The 15,207-nt window shown below is 48.0% G+C and overlaps 1 protein-coding gene across 2 annotated transcripts in view; it reads right to left on the minus strand.

The window, feature by feature from the left end:
- SLC38A1 (solute carrier family 38 member 1) overlaps window positions 1–9,677 on the minus strand; it is a 38,790-nt gene extending 29,113 nt beyond the window's left edge. Inside the window, exons 1-2 of one of the 2 annotated variants that reach the window (XR_014577447.1) lie at window positions 9,439–9,672; window positions 1,118–1,330 (exon numbers count right to left, since the gene is read on the minus strand). Coding sequence is in view for 1 of the 2 variants with exons in the window: in XM_083819373.1 (XP_083675499.1) it covers window positions 1,118–1,236 (119 nt within the window). In the remaining variant the exon portion in view is untranslated. Of the gene's footprint in view, window positions 1–1,117; window positions 1,331–9,438 lie in introns of both variants that reach the window. The other variant, XM_083819373.1, reaches the window with a different exon arrangement.
- Window positions 9,678–15,207: the final 5,530 nt, after the last annotated feature.

Below are 15,207 nucleotides of genomic sequence, written 5' to 3' on the forward strand. Positions count from 1 at the left end.
TCAAGGACATCAATCCTCAGCAGGCTCCGGGGAGCGCCTCCACCGCTGTCAGCTCCTGAGCTCCGGGGGAGCCAGCAGGAAAGTCAGCAGGTTCATACAGGAATTGTTTTGTTTTGGCAAAGTCAGAGGGGTTTTTTTCTCTTGCTCTCACTTTTTTTTTTTTTTTTTTTTTTTTTAACAGAAGTGGTTTGCGTTTCACCCTGGCACTTTCCATCAAAGCAGTTGCATCAGAAAATTCCTGACCAGCCCTCACCTCCACCAGCGCAGCTGCGCTGTGGTCGCAGCGCTGCAGGGTGCAGCTGGCGGCTGCCCCAGGACTTCCCCGGCCAGGCTGGCTCCAGCCCTGCCCCCTGGGGCTCAGCACTTCAGCAGGAACCTTGGTCGAAAAACGGCTTCGTGCTCTACAGCTTGCGAAACCCAGCCGGGGCACAGCAGCAGATCTCAGCACCTGTTGGATGCTGGTGCCCGGCGGAGACACCTGGCAGATGTGCCATCACATCCCTTCTGTAAATGACTATCCTGTAGGAAAGTCATTGGCCAGTTTTCACCAAAATCGATGAAGAGTTGCGCTCCTTAGCTGGACGTGAGTTAGGTGCAGGTCTCTGTTTGACCAGCCCCTCGCTCTCCCTGCCTTGGGGACAGCCACTGCTGCCAGGTCCGTCCCACCCTGGAGTGAACAGCAAGTGCCAGCCGCACGTGCCACAAGCCTGGGGACAGGGATGTGGCCAGGCAGGTTACAACTGTCACAGCAGAGACCGAAGGTCAACGAAGAGATCTGTCCCGTGCTATTCCCTTGGTCGAACTGCATTTATTATTATTACTTCTCCGCTGTGTGCGAGTCGACGTCTCAGAATGTTGGCTTTTTGCTACGTTATATGTTTGTGCATTTTATTAGACTAATTTGAAAGATTCGAAACGATGAATAAATTGCCACTCTGTTTGCTTTATCTGCTGTTGCAGCCTATGCCCAACAGATGTCACATATGAAATTCAAATTACATCTTCAAATGGAGCATGACTTGGCGATGAATAATTCAAAACATATACTGAAAATTAGAATGCTGTTTTTAAACAGTGTGTTTCTTAGCACAGGCAGCGTCAGTGGAAAAATACTCACCTATTTATCTGGCCATTTTCCACCTCTGTGAAATCATTTGAATCATTGCTGATGTTATCATCTTCAGGGACAGTCATATTCTGCAATTCAGTCAGTTCTAATCCAGCTTTGAACGGCATCCTGGGCGAGGAACTGTACGTATCCAACTGTTTCTCAAAATGTTAGTGTTTGGTTGAGGTCTGGTGGGTAAACTGCAGCCACAGTGTCAGCGACCTAGGTGAAACACAGAAAAAGCCCAAGATGTATGTACACACCAACAGCAAGCAATATGACCAGGAGAATACAGTGAAACCTGGAAAACAGGGACCATGCTACCAACCAATTTGATATTATTAGAAGCACTTCAGGCTGCAACATACATGCATTGCAGAAGAGTAGTGATGTTAAACTCCTCAATGAGATCCTTACAAAATGACCCAGTCCTGACCTTAAAATTTACCCAGTCCCACAACCGACTGCTGAGGATGGTGCTGGTAGTTATAGCTGCTGAGCAAACCAATTGTGTTTGTTTTAGAAAAAGAGACTCACGACCTACAAATTAAGAAATAAAAATGATTTGCTTGCCCAAGGCCCATTTAGTTATTCTGTGTTCATCTTCTGTATGTTCTCGCTGATGGCCTTTTACGTAAAAATATAAAATACCTCACTTCTGTGCTGCTGCTAAGTGGAGGAACAGAGGGACAGAGTTATCACAGCGCTCTCCTCTGCTGCTGTCTATACTCCAGGTAGTTGAATGTGTTAAGTTTTTTTGGTAAAGAAGATTTACAGAGGATACTCTGCGTATGGCTGAACTTATTCTGAACAGGGACAGAAACAGGTCCTTAAGCTTACATCTCTTACGTAGAAAGAATAACGTACAGCTTGTGCCAAGCAATTATTATTTAGAGATCAGGAGGTCTCTCCACTGACAGATGCGTTGCATAAAAGCAAAAACACCAAAGGCAGATCAAGCAAGGCTGCTACAGACAAATTTCCTTGTCAGAAATGCAAATCAACCGAAAGACCAACGTTTTCCGGAGCCTGACCACTGTCAGCTGAACGACAACTCCTGCGTGATGCTGAGGCACTGGATTGTTATTCAGAAACAAGCTCCCGCACCACAGCTCTCTTAATTCCCATTTTGTGAATGAACGGTCTGCCCTACTGCCAAACGATTTGCAATTCACCCTGGGGTACTTGGTGAATGTTCACATACCAGATCCATTTGGGGATATTTTCTCAAACCCCCAGAGCTACCTCAAAACCGTCAAACTACTCACAGGCAACCACGGAAGCAAGAGCATCCCCAATTAACTTTACAGGACCCGATGCTTTGGGCTTGCTTACGCCACCTCCCCAGCGCACGGAGGAGGCCTTCGCAAAGGGGCCCATTTCCCCAGAAGTGGTTTCTCAGAAATAATTTCATTGTGAAATTTAGACGTGCTCTTAGAAAAGCCCAGGCTGCCCCAGGGCACCTGGTGTACAGACAGAGCAGCTCCGTGGGATCAGGGCCTGTCCTGGGTGCTACGATGGTGGCCCACTGCTGACAAATGGCTGCAGGCCGGCAAACGGGGGGTGGCTCTGGCGGTGACATTCTGGAACAGTCTTCCCAGAGGCATAAAATAGTCTACCTATTTTGGAAGGGAAGCGTGATCTTTTTGTGAAAGGATAAAGCCATAGGAGGCAGCGGCTGCTGAGGTGGCAAGGGCTGAGCACGCTGCATCCTGAAGCTTCTTGTGACCGTGAGTTCCTAAAATAAACAATGCCTTAATAGAAGTGGCAATGTCTGTGCCGAGATCTGTATCTGCTGACATTTTTAAAGCTACGCAGAGGCTCCTCTGAAATTCAAGCAGTGCAACTTTCCCTTTGGGGGCTGTTTTGCATCTCAGTCCCCCAGGAGGATTTTCCCAATCGCCCTGACGCTGCCTGTGCTTAAGAAATTCCACACTGAGTGTGTTCAAAAACAGGTGCTGAAATTCGCCCTTCTGTGAGGTAAACAGCGTGCTGGAAAGCAGTCTTCACAGCTCACTGACGTGCAGCTCCTGCTTCTCCTTTCTGCCGTGGTGCAGCTCAAACGCTGGGGTCGGACCGACAGGAAAGCGGCTCGTTGGTTCATTTGCATGGAATCTTTGCAATGCAAAAGTGATGACTTTTTTCTTTGTTTGTTTGTTTGCTTGCTTTAACTAAAGCTCAGATTCGACCGAAAAAAAGGATTGAATGAAGATGCAGCAAAATGCTAGTGCAACTTAAGCCAGCTGAAACACGAGCAACAACTTCAGCAGATTCCAGATTTCAGACAGATGAGTGGCTGCTGCAACAGCGTGACAGTATTTTGGAGCCTGCACTAGGTCCTCGCTAACTTGAGGGAATTACTTAAAACAAAACCCTGAAACCAAAAACATTGTTGAGCAAAATAATTCATTGCACTTTCAAGTATGAGAAAACTTGATCTCAGTGCCAAAACATGAGGGCAGCGAAGAGGGAACCACGGGGCTGGGGACTGAAACTGTCACAGCGTGAACTCACTGCAAGCCTTTGGCGAAGGATAACCACACCATCCTTAGCACCTCCGCCTGTAAAGCTGGGATGACAATAGCGACAATACTGCTCAGTCTGTGAGGTCCTCGCAGGTTCAGAGAGAAAGGTGGTATGTGTGATATCCGGAAAAAAACTCTAAGCAAACCTCCAAAATTTTGCAAAGATAACTTTCCTTAGATATATACAGTGCAAGCCTTTTGTCAGAGCTAACCACCCTAGGCTCCCTCCGCAGTCAGCAGAGTACTACAGGTGGCTGCAGGAATTTCACCCCCAAAACTCCCATTTCACATTGCAGGCTTTATTTTGCTCATTGTGACGATCAGCACACAGGACCCAAACAACACCGACAGTCCCCAGGGGCAGCGTTCACATCAGCCGGGTTTTCTCCCCACGTGCTGCCCCCGTCAGCTTTGGGCACTGCCAGAGGACAACTTGCCCAGCCACGCTGAGCTGGAAAGGCAGAGGGAAGGAAGCAAGCCGTGCCTCTGGTGTAGGTGCCACTGATGCTGTGGGAAGGAAAAAATAAAAGCTTCAACTAGTAAGAGTCACTATATGTTGATTCTGAGCTGTACTCGAAGAAGGATGTATTTTTACCCGAAGGCGTTTTCATTCAAGCAATGTCATAAGATAAAAGAAAATAAAAATGCTACCTTGGCAAAAAATCCTTGACTGAGCTTGATTATTTAATGTGAATTAAAAATAATCTGAAGAGTAGTTTCAGCAATCCCACCGTGCTTGCTACTCTGCCCACCCTTAAACTTCCCAAACAGAGAAGTTTCAGATACATGCAGTCAAACCAGACACAGTCTCCAGACACACAGAGTAAATCAGCAAGGGAAAGTAAGAATTCTGCCCTTACTTCAGACTTCCCCACTCACATGGGCAAATAGTTCATTGAAGTATGAATTGCCCTGAGGGAAAACCAGAAAAGGCTAAAGTCACTTCTAAAGGAAGCTCTAGGCCCTCAGTTCAGTAGAAAAAGCTCTGCTGTGGCCTACGAGCTTGGCTTTCTCTTTAGACATCCCATGACATGTCCTGTAAAAACCATTATGGATAATTTACTCATCGTGTACTCCTTGCAGAAAATGGGAAAGATTACAACCGGTCACAGACTTCAGGAGGAGGACAGTGAGATGACACAGGAAGATAAAACAAGTTTATTTTCCTCAAGGACACGGAGACCTTCACAAGCCATTAAAACACATTCCAAGAGCTGGGCTCCTTTCTCTGTTGCCTTCCGAAATATCAAAGGAAAAAAACAAATCCTGCTACTCCACTCTTCTGGATTGTCAAAGTTCCACAACAGCAGAAACAGGCTCAGAAAGTTTGTATTTGAAAAAATACGGTAATGCAGACAATCTAACTTTATTTCTTCTCCTGGCTCAAGCATGAACCCATTCTAGGCAGTACCTGGAGGAGCTGTAGTATCAGAAAACCCTTTGCTAGAAGCAGCATATCTAACACTAACGTCACTACTGGTGGTAATGGTGGTGGTGTAACTTACAGGGATTTGTTGTCATACCCTGCAAATGACATCATTCAAAAAGTACCACCTTAGGACGCGTGGCTGCCCAGCAGCTGCCCAGCTATGTGGCAGGGTATGGGAAGGGCCGGACACCATCTTGCCCGTCTCTGGGTATGGTTTTCGTCACGTCGACTTGTACCCTCACCACACACTTCATTCATTGCACATTTCCCGCAGTCTTTGGGATGGCAAATATCCAAGGCACACTAAGCAATTTTAAGTATGGAATTCGAGACAATTTACTTAAAAGCTGAAATATGACTCAACTTCCTGGCCAGGAGGAGTTTTGCCAATAAAACTCCCTCTTGTTTGGTTAGGAGGTATCAAAATCCAGCACCTGAGTTTCTCACACGCTGTTTCACTCCCGCAAAGCCTGAGATATGATACATCTTTCTTTGCTCATACCGTTGAAAGTTCTTTCAAAGAAAAGCAACGTGACCGGTAAGACTTCTTGGATATAAATAATGAAACGCCGAGCCTGAAACTCTGCGTACGGACTATTCGCTTAGATGACAAAAAGCAATAATAGGTTTTAGACGTAACAGTATCACATTGAAAGGCTGGGAAGCAACCACCTCCTTTCTGTGCAGCATTAGTGACACCTGACATCTGGAACATCAAGTTCCTGTTTTACTCCTAATCTACAGGAAGGACAAAATGGAGAGATGAGAGAAGCGCCACTGAGATAACAAAAGAGCTTGGAAATTAAAGACTGACTCACATCCACTGAGCAAACATCTGAGGTGCTGAAAATGTCACTGTCTCCAGCTATTCGGTACTGCCCCTCTGCAGCCCTGGGAATGGGAGGAAGGAAGCGGGTTCACCCCAGCCACCCTGGCTCGTGGGGGCCAAGGAGAGCAACCAAGGTGCCGGCGTGCCCCTGCCACCGGCGGCAACACCGTCAGGCCGTGGGGAATGAGGTTGCCAAAAGCCCTCCCAGGTGCAGCAGCTGTTGGCTCGGCAACTGCAAGCTGTCACCTTCCACATCCAGGCTCCTCTCGCACAGAGCCCCCCAGCACATGGAGAGGGAACAGTTAAAAAAGAAGGTAGTGGGGAGAAACAAGCCAGTGAGAGGAGACTCGACAAGGAAGCTCGGAGAAGGATGCGATGAGAAAGGAGCGATGTGCACAGACGCAGATGCTCAGCCCTCCTCGGCGCTGTGACCTTGCTTCGCAACGGGAAAACGCTCCTGCTCTGCCCCATCGCGCTCTGTGCTGCCCTTCCAGGCTGCAGGAAGGAAGGCAAGAGTCCCCGAATTAAGTCTCGACAGGCTACTCAGCTGATCAAAGGCAGGCAAATCAGAAATCATAAAATCCTAGTCTGATTCACCCAGTGATTCATTACTTCAGGCAAAACACTTAAAGATGAGCCATAAAGGAAAATGGTTTTAAGTACATTTCTGTTCTGAGCCCTTCCCAGTCAATTTAGCAAAGGCATTTGGCAGAGTAATATAGTCACATTTTTTCCTAATTATATTTCTCTGTGAAATCCTCTCAACAGTCTCGGTTTTGCTGAAGAGATCCCAGGACGCACCACCACAAATAAACGAACTCTTGTGTTGCACAGGGGCTGTGCGGTGGGAGTGCTGCAGGATGGGCTACAGCAGGGCAGCAGACGATCAGAATGAATCCACAAGGGCTAAATAGCAGCTTTGAAACTCTTATTTAAAATAAATTTTGTACCACAGAAAGAAGAACTCTTTGCGTAGGTCCACATGTAACTCACTTTTCCTTTTTTCCTGTTTACGTGTAATTTCTTTACTTCACTTTCCTTGACTGTACAAGACTCAGAGCAGTATTTACCTGATAACCTTACACAAATATTATGAGTTAACTGGAAAAGGGCTGTAAAGCACTTTCAACATGGAAAAGCTGCTATTTTTCCCAAGAGTGGCTGCTCAGGCTTCTTGGATTAGATTAAGGTTACAGCAATAAATACATATCAGAAAGAAAACTTCATTCAGGCTTGAAATATTTACATATTCCCACAACATCTTATTTGCCGTTTTAACACAAACTTCTAAGGCAACAGTAATCGTCACGCTGGGTGCTCAGAAAAAAATGAGAAATAACACAGAGGGAAAGCAGAGGGCAAGGGAGGAAGGAAAGTCCCATTTCTGCTCAGTCACCCCTCTGCCCCCTGTAAAAAACAACCCCCCAGATTAGAAAATCTGGATCAGACAGAGGAGGAGGAGGAGCCTGCAAGCACAGAGCGCCCTTCCTCCCCCTCCAGGCACTAAAACCCTTGTAAAAAGCAGGGTTTGGCCAGGAAGGAGGATCGATCCTCCATGTTCTCCTGCAGGCTGCGGAGAGGCGAGGCAGAGGCCGGGTGCCCGGGGCTCGCATGGCCCAGCAGGCCGGCCCCCCGGCTCCCTGCCACCAGCGGCGAGGCAGGGGGTGCTGCTGCGGCTGCGGCGTGCTCCACTGAACCACGCTCTCTGTGCTGCCTCTTTGGACTAAAAACCTCCAAAAAGGCAAAGTCAAACGGCAGTCATTCGGTGCGACCCCGCTGTAGTCGGCGACGTGCCACCAGGCTGCCGCAGAAGGCCTCTGCTCACCAGGAGCGTGGTGGTTCCTAGATCTCTGACAGGTTTCTGCCCCTTGGCCTCAGAGCAATTTGGGAATGGGCTCCCAGCCTGGAAATGGCAATTGTTGGTGCTATGTATCCGTCAGCAACAGATGGATTTTCCTTTTAGAGGCTTTTTAAACGAAGTTCATGCTTCGGTGGCAAAGGAAGAAAAAGTTAGATGGAACGGTGCTCTCGCTTTCTCCCTTTGTAGCACCCTTACTTCTGAGGTGGTCAGGCTCAGAATATATCTCTGTTTCCTTCCAGAGCATGTTCGATCGATCAGAAATGAGCTTTTTCTAATACTTCACTTCTACGACAACATCTGCCCCCCCCTTATTTTGCCTTTCAAGCAGCAGAAAAACCCAAGGCCGCCACCGAGAGGGGACGGACACAGCCCGGGATGCCCGCACCCGCTGGCGGAGGTGCCCAGCAGCAGCAGGGCTGTCAGCACGCGGCAGGATCCCTGCTGCGCCTTCCACGAAGCCAGCTGCCGCAAAGGGCTTTCATTTCACTTCCTCCAGTGTCACGTAAACAAAGCGCAGTTTTACACACTTCCCCATCGCCTCTTGCACGAGGGGGGGCTGGGGGAGAGGGGGGGAATTACAGCTACAGGTTGCGTTGCAAACTCGGGGAAACAATGGATCGATACCACTGCCCTACCAGCGAGCTGCAGGTCCATGCACACACGTGCGTATGTACTGCGAGCCGTACGTCCACGCACACACGTGTGTATGTACAACGAGCCGTACGTCCACGCACACACGTGTGTGTGTACTGCGAGCCGAACGTCCACGCACACACGTGAGCGCATGTACAAGCGTGCATCCAAACCTGACCCTTTTTTGTCCGCGCCTTGGGCTCGCCAGGAGCACGCAGCGTGGCTGCGCCCCACACACACGCGTGCCCTGGGCCCTGCCGCATTTCCCCAGAGCCACCCGAACCCCACGGGCCCCTGGGGCCGGGCAGGGCACTGGGGGGGCCCAGCAGGGCTCAGCCCGCAGCGGGCGGCGACTGCGGCACACGTGGGGCCACCAGGGCGGGTGGAAACCCTCATTATTTCAATTTTCTATTATTTTTTAAAATTATTTTGGCGCTGCCAGCGAAAGCTCCCGGCTGCTAACTGCCATTTTACATTTTTTTTCCTTTAACATTTTTGGGTTGAGGCAGCATCCCGGCACTCCCCCCCCCTCGTTTTCCTCCCCCCTCTCCAACCTCCCCCCTCCGTGTGTGTGTCTATGTGGGGGGGGGGGGGGGTGATGCCGCATGCCTCCCCCTCCCCAAATCCCAACCTCCAAAAAGGCAAACCTCCAAATGCAAACCTCCCCAAAGGCAAACCTCCCCAAAGGTAAACCCCCAAATGCAAACCTCCCCAAAGGCAAACCTCCCCAAAGGTAAACCCCCAAATGCAAACCTCCCCAAAGGCAACCCCCCAAACGCGAACCTCCCCAAACGCGAACCTCCCCAAACGCGAACCTCCCCTCCCCATTTCCCCCGAGCCGGCCCCGCTCTCTCCGCGCATTTTTCGGGGGTCGGAGCCGGCTACGATTTTTTTTTTTTTTTTTTTTTTTGGGGTGGGGGCCGCTCGCGGCGCAGACAAAGCGCTGCCGGCGGGGGGCCGGGGCCCGGCTCCGCAGCACCGTGCGCGGCGCGGAGACAAAGGCGGCGCGGGGAGCGCGGCCCCGGCCCCCGATTGCATCAGACGCCGCCTTACCTTCCCCGGAGCCGCGGGGACCCCCCCGACGTGCGACGGATCCCCCCCTCTGCCGGCGGCGGCACCCCCGGAGCGAGGATGCGCTAAAGAAATTCAATAAAATAACCTCGGCGGCGCAAGCGGGAGGACCAGGGGAAGGGGGGGGCGCGGGGGGGGGTTGGAATTAAATCGCAGGGCAGAGGACGCAGAGGATGCCGCTCCTCCTCCTCCTCCTCCCGCCGCGGGTGTGTGCGTGCGGAGGTGGGCGGGCGGCCGGGAGCGCGCAAGGCGCGCCGCCGACACGGCATCGGGGCCGCGCAGGGGACGGGGCCGCGCCGCCAGGTGCCGCGGAGCCCCCCCGGGACCCCCCGCGCGGGGACCCCTCCCGCCGCCGTCCCGCGGTGCGAAATCTTCTTTTTTAAAATTTTTTTTTTTTTTTTTTTTTTTTTACACGAAAACCCGGGGTTTGCTCGCTTTTTGCAGCTCCGCGGCTGGCCCAAAAGAGAGCCCCTTCTGGCAAGGAGGTCGCATTTTTTTTTAAAAAAAATTATTTTATTTATTTATTTATTTATTTATTTATTTATTTATTTATTTATTTTTATATATTTATTTTGGTGGAGTCTTCCCCAAAATGGCCACGGAAGGTCTGGCACCAGCACGTTGCCCGTTTCCTGTTTCGTCATGCGAGATGCATGGGCTGCAGGCGCTGCGATTCGCGTGCGGGGTCGCAGCGTCTTCAGCTGGGGCGAGACACATTTTACAGAGGTACAGGGGGATTTGATGTGCGCACGATTTGCTGTAGCTTATTTCTGGAGTTACATCCATAAAGTACCATAGGAGCCTTCCAGCGAGGAAGGAGAACTTAGGAACGAACCTGAAGCAAGACGGCGTTAGGGCTGGCGGGGTGACACCGCAGTCCCTGCCCTCACCCCATGCAGCACCGGCTCACACAGGGCATCTCAACGCGAGGGGCAGATGCTGGTGTGCGTGGCTTTGGGGCTGTTAACCCGGCAGCCCGCTGGGGAGCTGCTCCCATGGCTGCTCCACCCGCAGCATCGCGGGCTGCACGCTCTGGGACATCCCCTCCCAGGGCCCCTAAATGTCAGGCCAGAAAGGCAGATGTCATACGTGAAGGTCTGTGGCTTTCAAATCATCAGTTTTGCATGTTGGAGTTGGATTCTCTTTATGGTGCTTGTAGAGCATTTTAGTGTTCCTCACTAGGGTCGTTCTTTGGGTGTAAAGCAAACCACGAAGCAACCCCACTGCGCCCCACGAGGACGAGAGCCATGCACCCTCCTGGCAGTGAAACAGGCGAGAGGAGGAGTGAGCTGCCCAGGGTTGGTGAGCCCAGGGCTGCTATTTTGACTCTTCCTCCCCTGAATGAATCACTCCCAGGCAGCCCCATAGAAATTTCAGATCGACAAAGGACATGGGTCAGGTACTTGCCTCCAGATCCAGCCCTGTGGGCACAGCACCAGGCCGTGCCAAAAACAGGTAAGAAAGTACGTGCCACTCAGACTTAGTTACCTTTAAACCTCTGCAATTACTAAAGAAAAGGATATATTATGTATTGTGTGTGTTCAGGTGGTACCCACGTAGGCAATAGGACGACAAATCTTCGTTTCTCTGAAACAAAATGTGCATCAGGTGGAGTATCAGATGAATGGTGGTTGGCTCCATGCACAGTTCCCCCCTTTCATTTTATACCTATACAGACAGGCGTTTTCTGCCTTACAGATAATTTGGGTCTTACCTTGTCATGCATATTTTTAGAACCAAGGTAAATTATTTTTGTGGAATTTGGAAAAAAAACTTTTTAGCATATCTTAACACAGCTCATCAAGAACAACAACACTTCTCAGAAATTAAAAGTATTTTACAGTACACTTTACTTTACACTTTTAATATTTCATACTTCTCCACTCTCAGTCTCTTCCTGATTTTGACACTTTTGGCTCTGTTTGCCAAGATGTTTTGTGAAACTTTGATGTTTGTGACCAGCACCTTCTAGTTCTAGCTTTTACAATTTCTTGTAAGATTTTTTCAGTAGGTTTTCATGCCTCTTTATTGACCTTATTCACTCCTCATGGGCCTTTATCTTTTCGTGTATTAAATCTCCCTGGCTTCGGATGTACGAAAGGTTCAGGAATTTGCTGTTATATTTCAGGCCCATCGTTTTTCTTCCTGTTGTCTGCCTAGAGCTGGCAGTTCTCTCCTTGGATGCCTTTCAATGCACCTTTATCTCATCAAAATGGATCCTCTTCCCTTTCCTCTGAAACAGTCCCGAGCCTTTCTCTTTCTGTGAAAACGCCATTTCCATCCTTCTTTTGTTCAGACCTGCAGCCTCCAAATGTTCTGTAGATTACATTTCTGCTGCCTAAAATGCATCGGCAGCCGTGCTCATTTCCAGAACTGCTCTCTGAAGTACAATGTTCTTCCAGAGTTTGGAAATCTCCTTTCTGAGCCGTCCTTCAGAAATTTCTGCTTATTGACTAACTTAAACTGCCTAATAGAAACTGCAGGTATGCAACGAAACACTCTACCTATGGAACACAAGTGAACTTAAGTCAAAAAAAAAAAAGCAAGCTATCCTTTGATTGACTAAATCATCACACATGTAAGCATTGGACAAGCTTCTCCACGCACAGTTTGTGAATGCTGCTTGATTTGGGGTGCATTTTAAACTGGGACTTGGCTGGCTTCTTTGCTGTCTTTTGCTTAAAAATTGCAGTGATGCCTGCAAGAGATTCTGGGCACGACTCTTGCACCTGGCACGAAGCTGGTGACAGTGGGTCGTTGATTTTGGATGATTACCCATTCTGGTATTGTACCCCCAGGCAAATGCATGGCTAAAGCCCAGGGGAAAGCAGTTGCCTGTGCTGGAGGTGGCTGTGCGTGGGTAGGGGGAGTCATGGGGAGTGCTCACAGAGTTCTCTTTAGTGCATCCGTCATTGGCACGCTTGGACTTACGTGTTAGGGCATGTGTGAGAGAGGGGGGAATAAAAGAGAGAAGATCAGAAACAGGAAAGGAGGTGAAGGAGAGAAATGAAAGATCCCGTGTTTTGCAGAAAAAGCTGCTTGCCAGGAAGTAACCTTGAACATCTCTGAAGTCCTGACAGGCTTTCAAGAATGGCCAAGGCTGATGAAGAAGCACAGCGTGTAAGCAATGGCTATTTCTGCGCCTCTGTGCTACATTTATGTCTTGTGCTAGTTGAAATAAAAGGCACATGGACTTCTGGGGCTTTTTTTTTTTTTTTTTTTTTTTTATTAAGAACTCTGTGTCCATTTGCTGCAGAGTGCCCATGAGTTTAGACCTGCGAAAGCAGCATCTAAGCTCTACGGGGCTGTTCACAGGAGGGCTGAGCCTCTTTTAGGAAGTAGTTTAATGGCAAGGTCCCCTTCACACCAAGGCTTCACAGAGACCATGTGCTCAAAAAGTGTTGCAGGTGTGCTCCAAGGAGGAACAAAGTGCCATACCTACTTGGGTTGAGGGTGCTTCAAGTACTAACACACCATGGGCATGCTTGGAGTCCACTGAGGAGGCTGAACTCTTCCAAGGTGCTACAGCAAATTATTACACTGCCCCGTGCCACGTTCTTCTTGGAAGTAAACTTGTCAGCAATTACCGATGGTGTCTCCAGTCTGAGATGCCAGGATTTGCTATCAGACAAAAATAAAGGTTTCTTGGAAATCTACCATCATGTTGAAAGCCTGCTGGTGCTCATAGGGTCCCAGTGTCGGTTCTGTGACGGTCCTTGACAAGAATATTTTGTCTAACAGCTGAGCAAGGGAGAGCATCACTGACGACGACGTGTAATGGGGAGATTTGTACATGACTGGTCTTGCATGACACTCTGTAAAGAATTGCCCACACTTGTCGCAGAATTCGTGAACAATGATAGCATCAGCTGTGCTTAAACATGTTCAGCCGCCTCCAACTCTGCAAGTTGAGGCAGTCGGTTTTCTGAGGGCTGTGAAATGTTGCATGTATTTCTGTGACTCCGTGATCATGCGATAGTACCATCTGTTGGCTTCCTGGCCAAAGAGTGGTGTACAACTGCAGTGACTAACCTTGGCTTAGTGGGAGGAGCTCTCCTCTCTTACTCCTCTTTAGACTCAGGAATTCATGCAACCAACCAGGTAGTTGTGCTTTCTGTCCTTAACTTCTGATCATCTGCTCTAGCTCTTTTCTCCAGTCTGAGCAAATGTTTTACTAGAATACAAAGGCTTCAAACTTCTTGCATGAGCCTAAGCAAATACCGGTGACTAAAGCAAAAAGATTTGCAAGTATGATAGATGCCTATAGTGATAGTGAAAACTTCACTAAAACACACTTTAAAAGTATGTGTAATGAAATGCTCTTTTGTTTATGTTCTTTTAAGGCGTTGCTTCTTACCATGAATTTATAGTGCTATAGACCAATTTATATGGTCTGACAAGACCATAAAACTTTGATCTTTCTAAATGAGTAGATTCAGACTTAGTCGTATCCATGGTGCTGTGTTGTGATACAATGCAAAGAAGAGATTGTCTCTCCTTTCCCCCAGAAAAGGATAATTTTGCCATGCCATTTGTACAGAGTAATTTTAAAGGTTTTCTCAGCATGTGGAAAGGAAGTATCTGTTAGGTCGGGGGGCCAGAAATAATCCTGGCAACCTGCAACTCCCAGTCCCAGCATAAGGCATAGCTGTGGAAGATGGGATGTCCCTAGAAACATGAAATGATTGATAACTGTTGTCCATTAAATCATACTGAAGATAATTTCTTTAATCAGGGACTGGCCTCCTAGTGCACAGCTCAGTAATTGAATTCTCCTCTGTTAAAAAAGATTTATGAGAAGATACATATATAAAAGAATGTGAAAGTTTAATTTGGAATTTGGGTGCCAAATATGTATCTAAATTCATATCATTAATAAGAAGCACTCAAAGTTGCTGAGCATCTGTCAGTCCTTCTTACATCTACGGGAGCTGAGGGATCTCAGTGTCTCTAGCAATTGCAGTGCTTATTTACCTGACAATATGTGAAATTAGAAGCTAACCTGTAAGTGTCCAGGTTGCACATACTGACCATACTGTAATCCAACAGTAATGTATCCTGGAGATGTTACGGGACCATGAAACATCACAAAGTTGAAAAAAAAAAAGGGGAGAATTCTTAATTTTGACAATTCTGATCTGATAAGGTGAAATCAGCCTTTCAGGATGGTGGCAAAATGAGGAACTAATTTTTAAATCACCACAGTAACCAACAAACTAATATAGATTAGCTTTAGATACAAGAAAATCATACTCATATTTAAGAGTAGAGAGCTAGATTAAAATGAAGTCCTTTAAAAACATCTTGATCACTAATATTTTTAAAATGACAAAACAAAGACATCTATTGACATGCCCAAGCGCATGTCAAGAAATATGGCAGAAATACAGCAGAAATGCTGAGGTTATTTGGAAGCTGAGGCTGTTAACATGTCTCTAGGACTGGACAGGTGACTCGTGGTATCTGGTACCTATGCCATTGCTCCTCTGACAATTACATTTTCTTCTGCAATTCTTTAAAATGCAAACAATTTTTGTGTGTGTGTGTGTGCTAAACCTAAATGAAATGAAAGCAACATTTAATCTGCAATTCACGAGGCTCTGGATATCATGTATGCCGGAGATTCCTTCCCTAGAGACGGTGACAGCACTTGAGGCCACAGCAGTGTGCATGCACTTGGTGATTATTAAATGTGCAATCTTTTAATAATGTGTTTGTGGAGGAGTCAAGTTCTGCGGGAAATGCATTAAA

Source organism: Anser anser (assembly GCF_964211835.1).
Source record: "Anser anser genome assembly, chromosome: 1".
Classification (NCBI taxonomy): Eukaryota; Metazoa; Chordata; class Aves; order Anseriformes; family Anatidae; genus Anser; species Anser anser.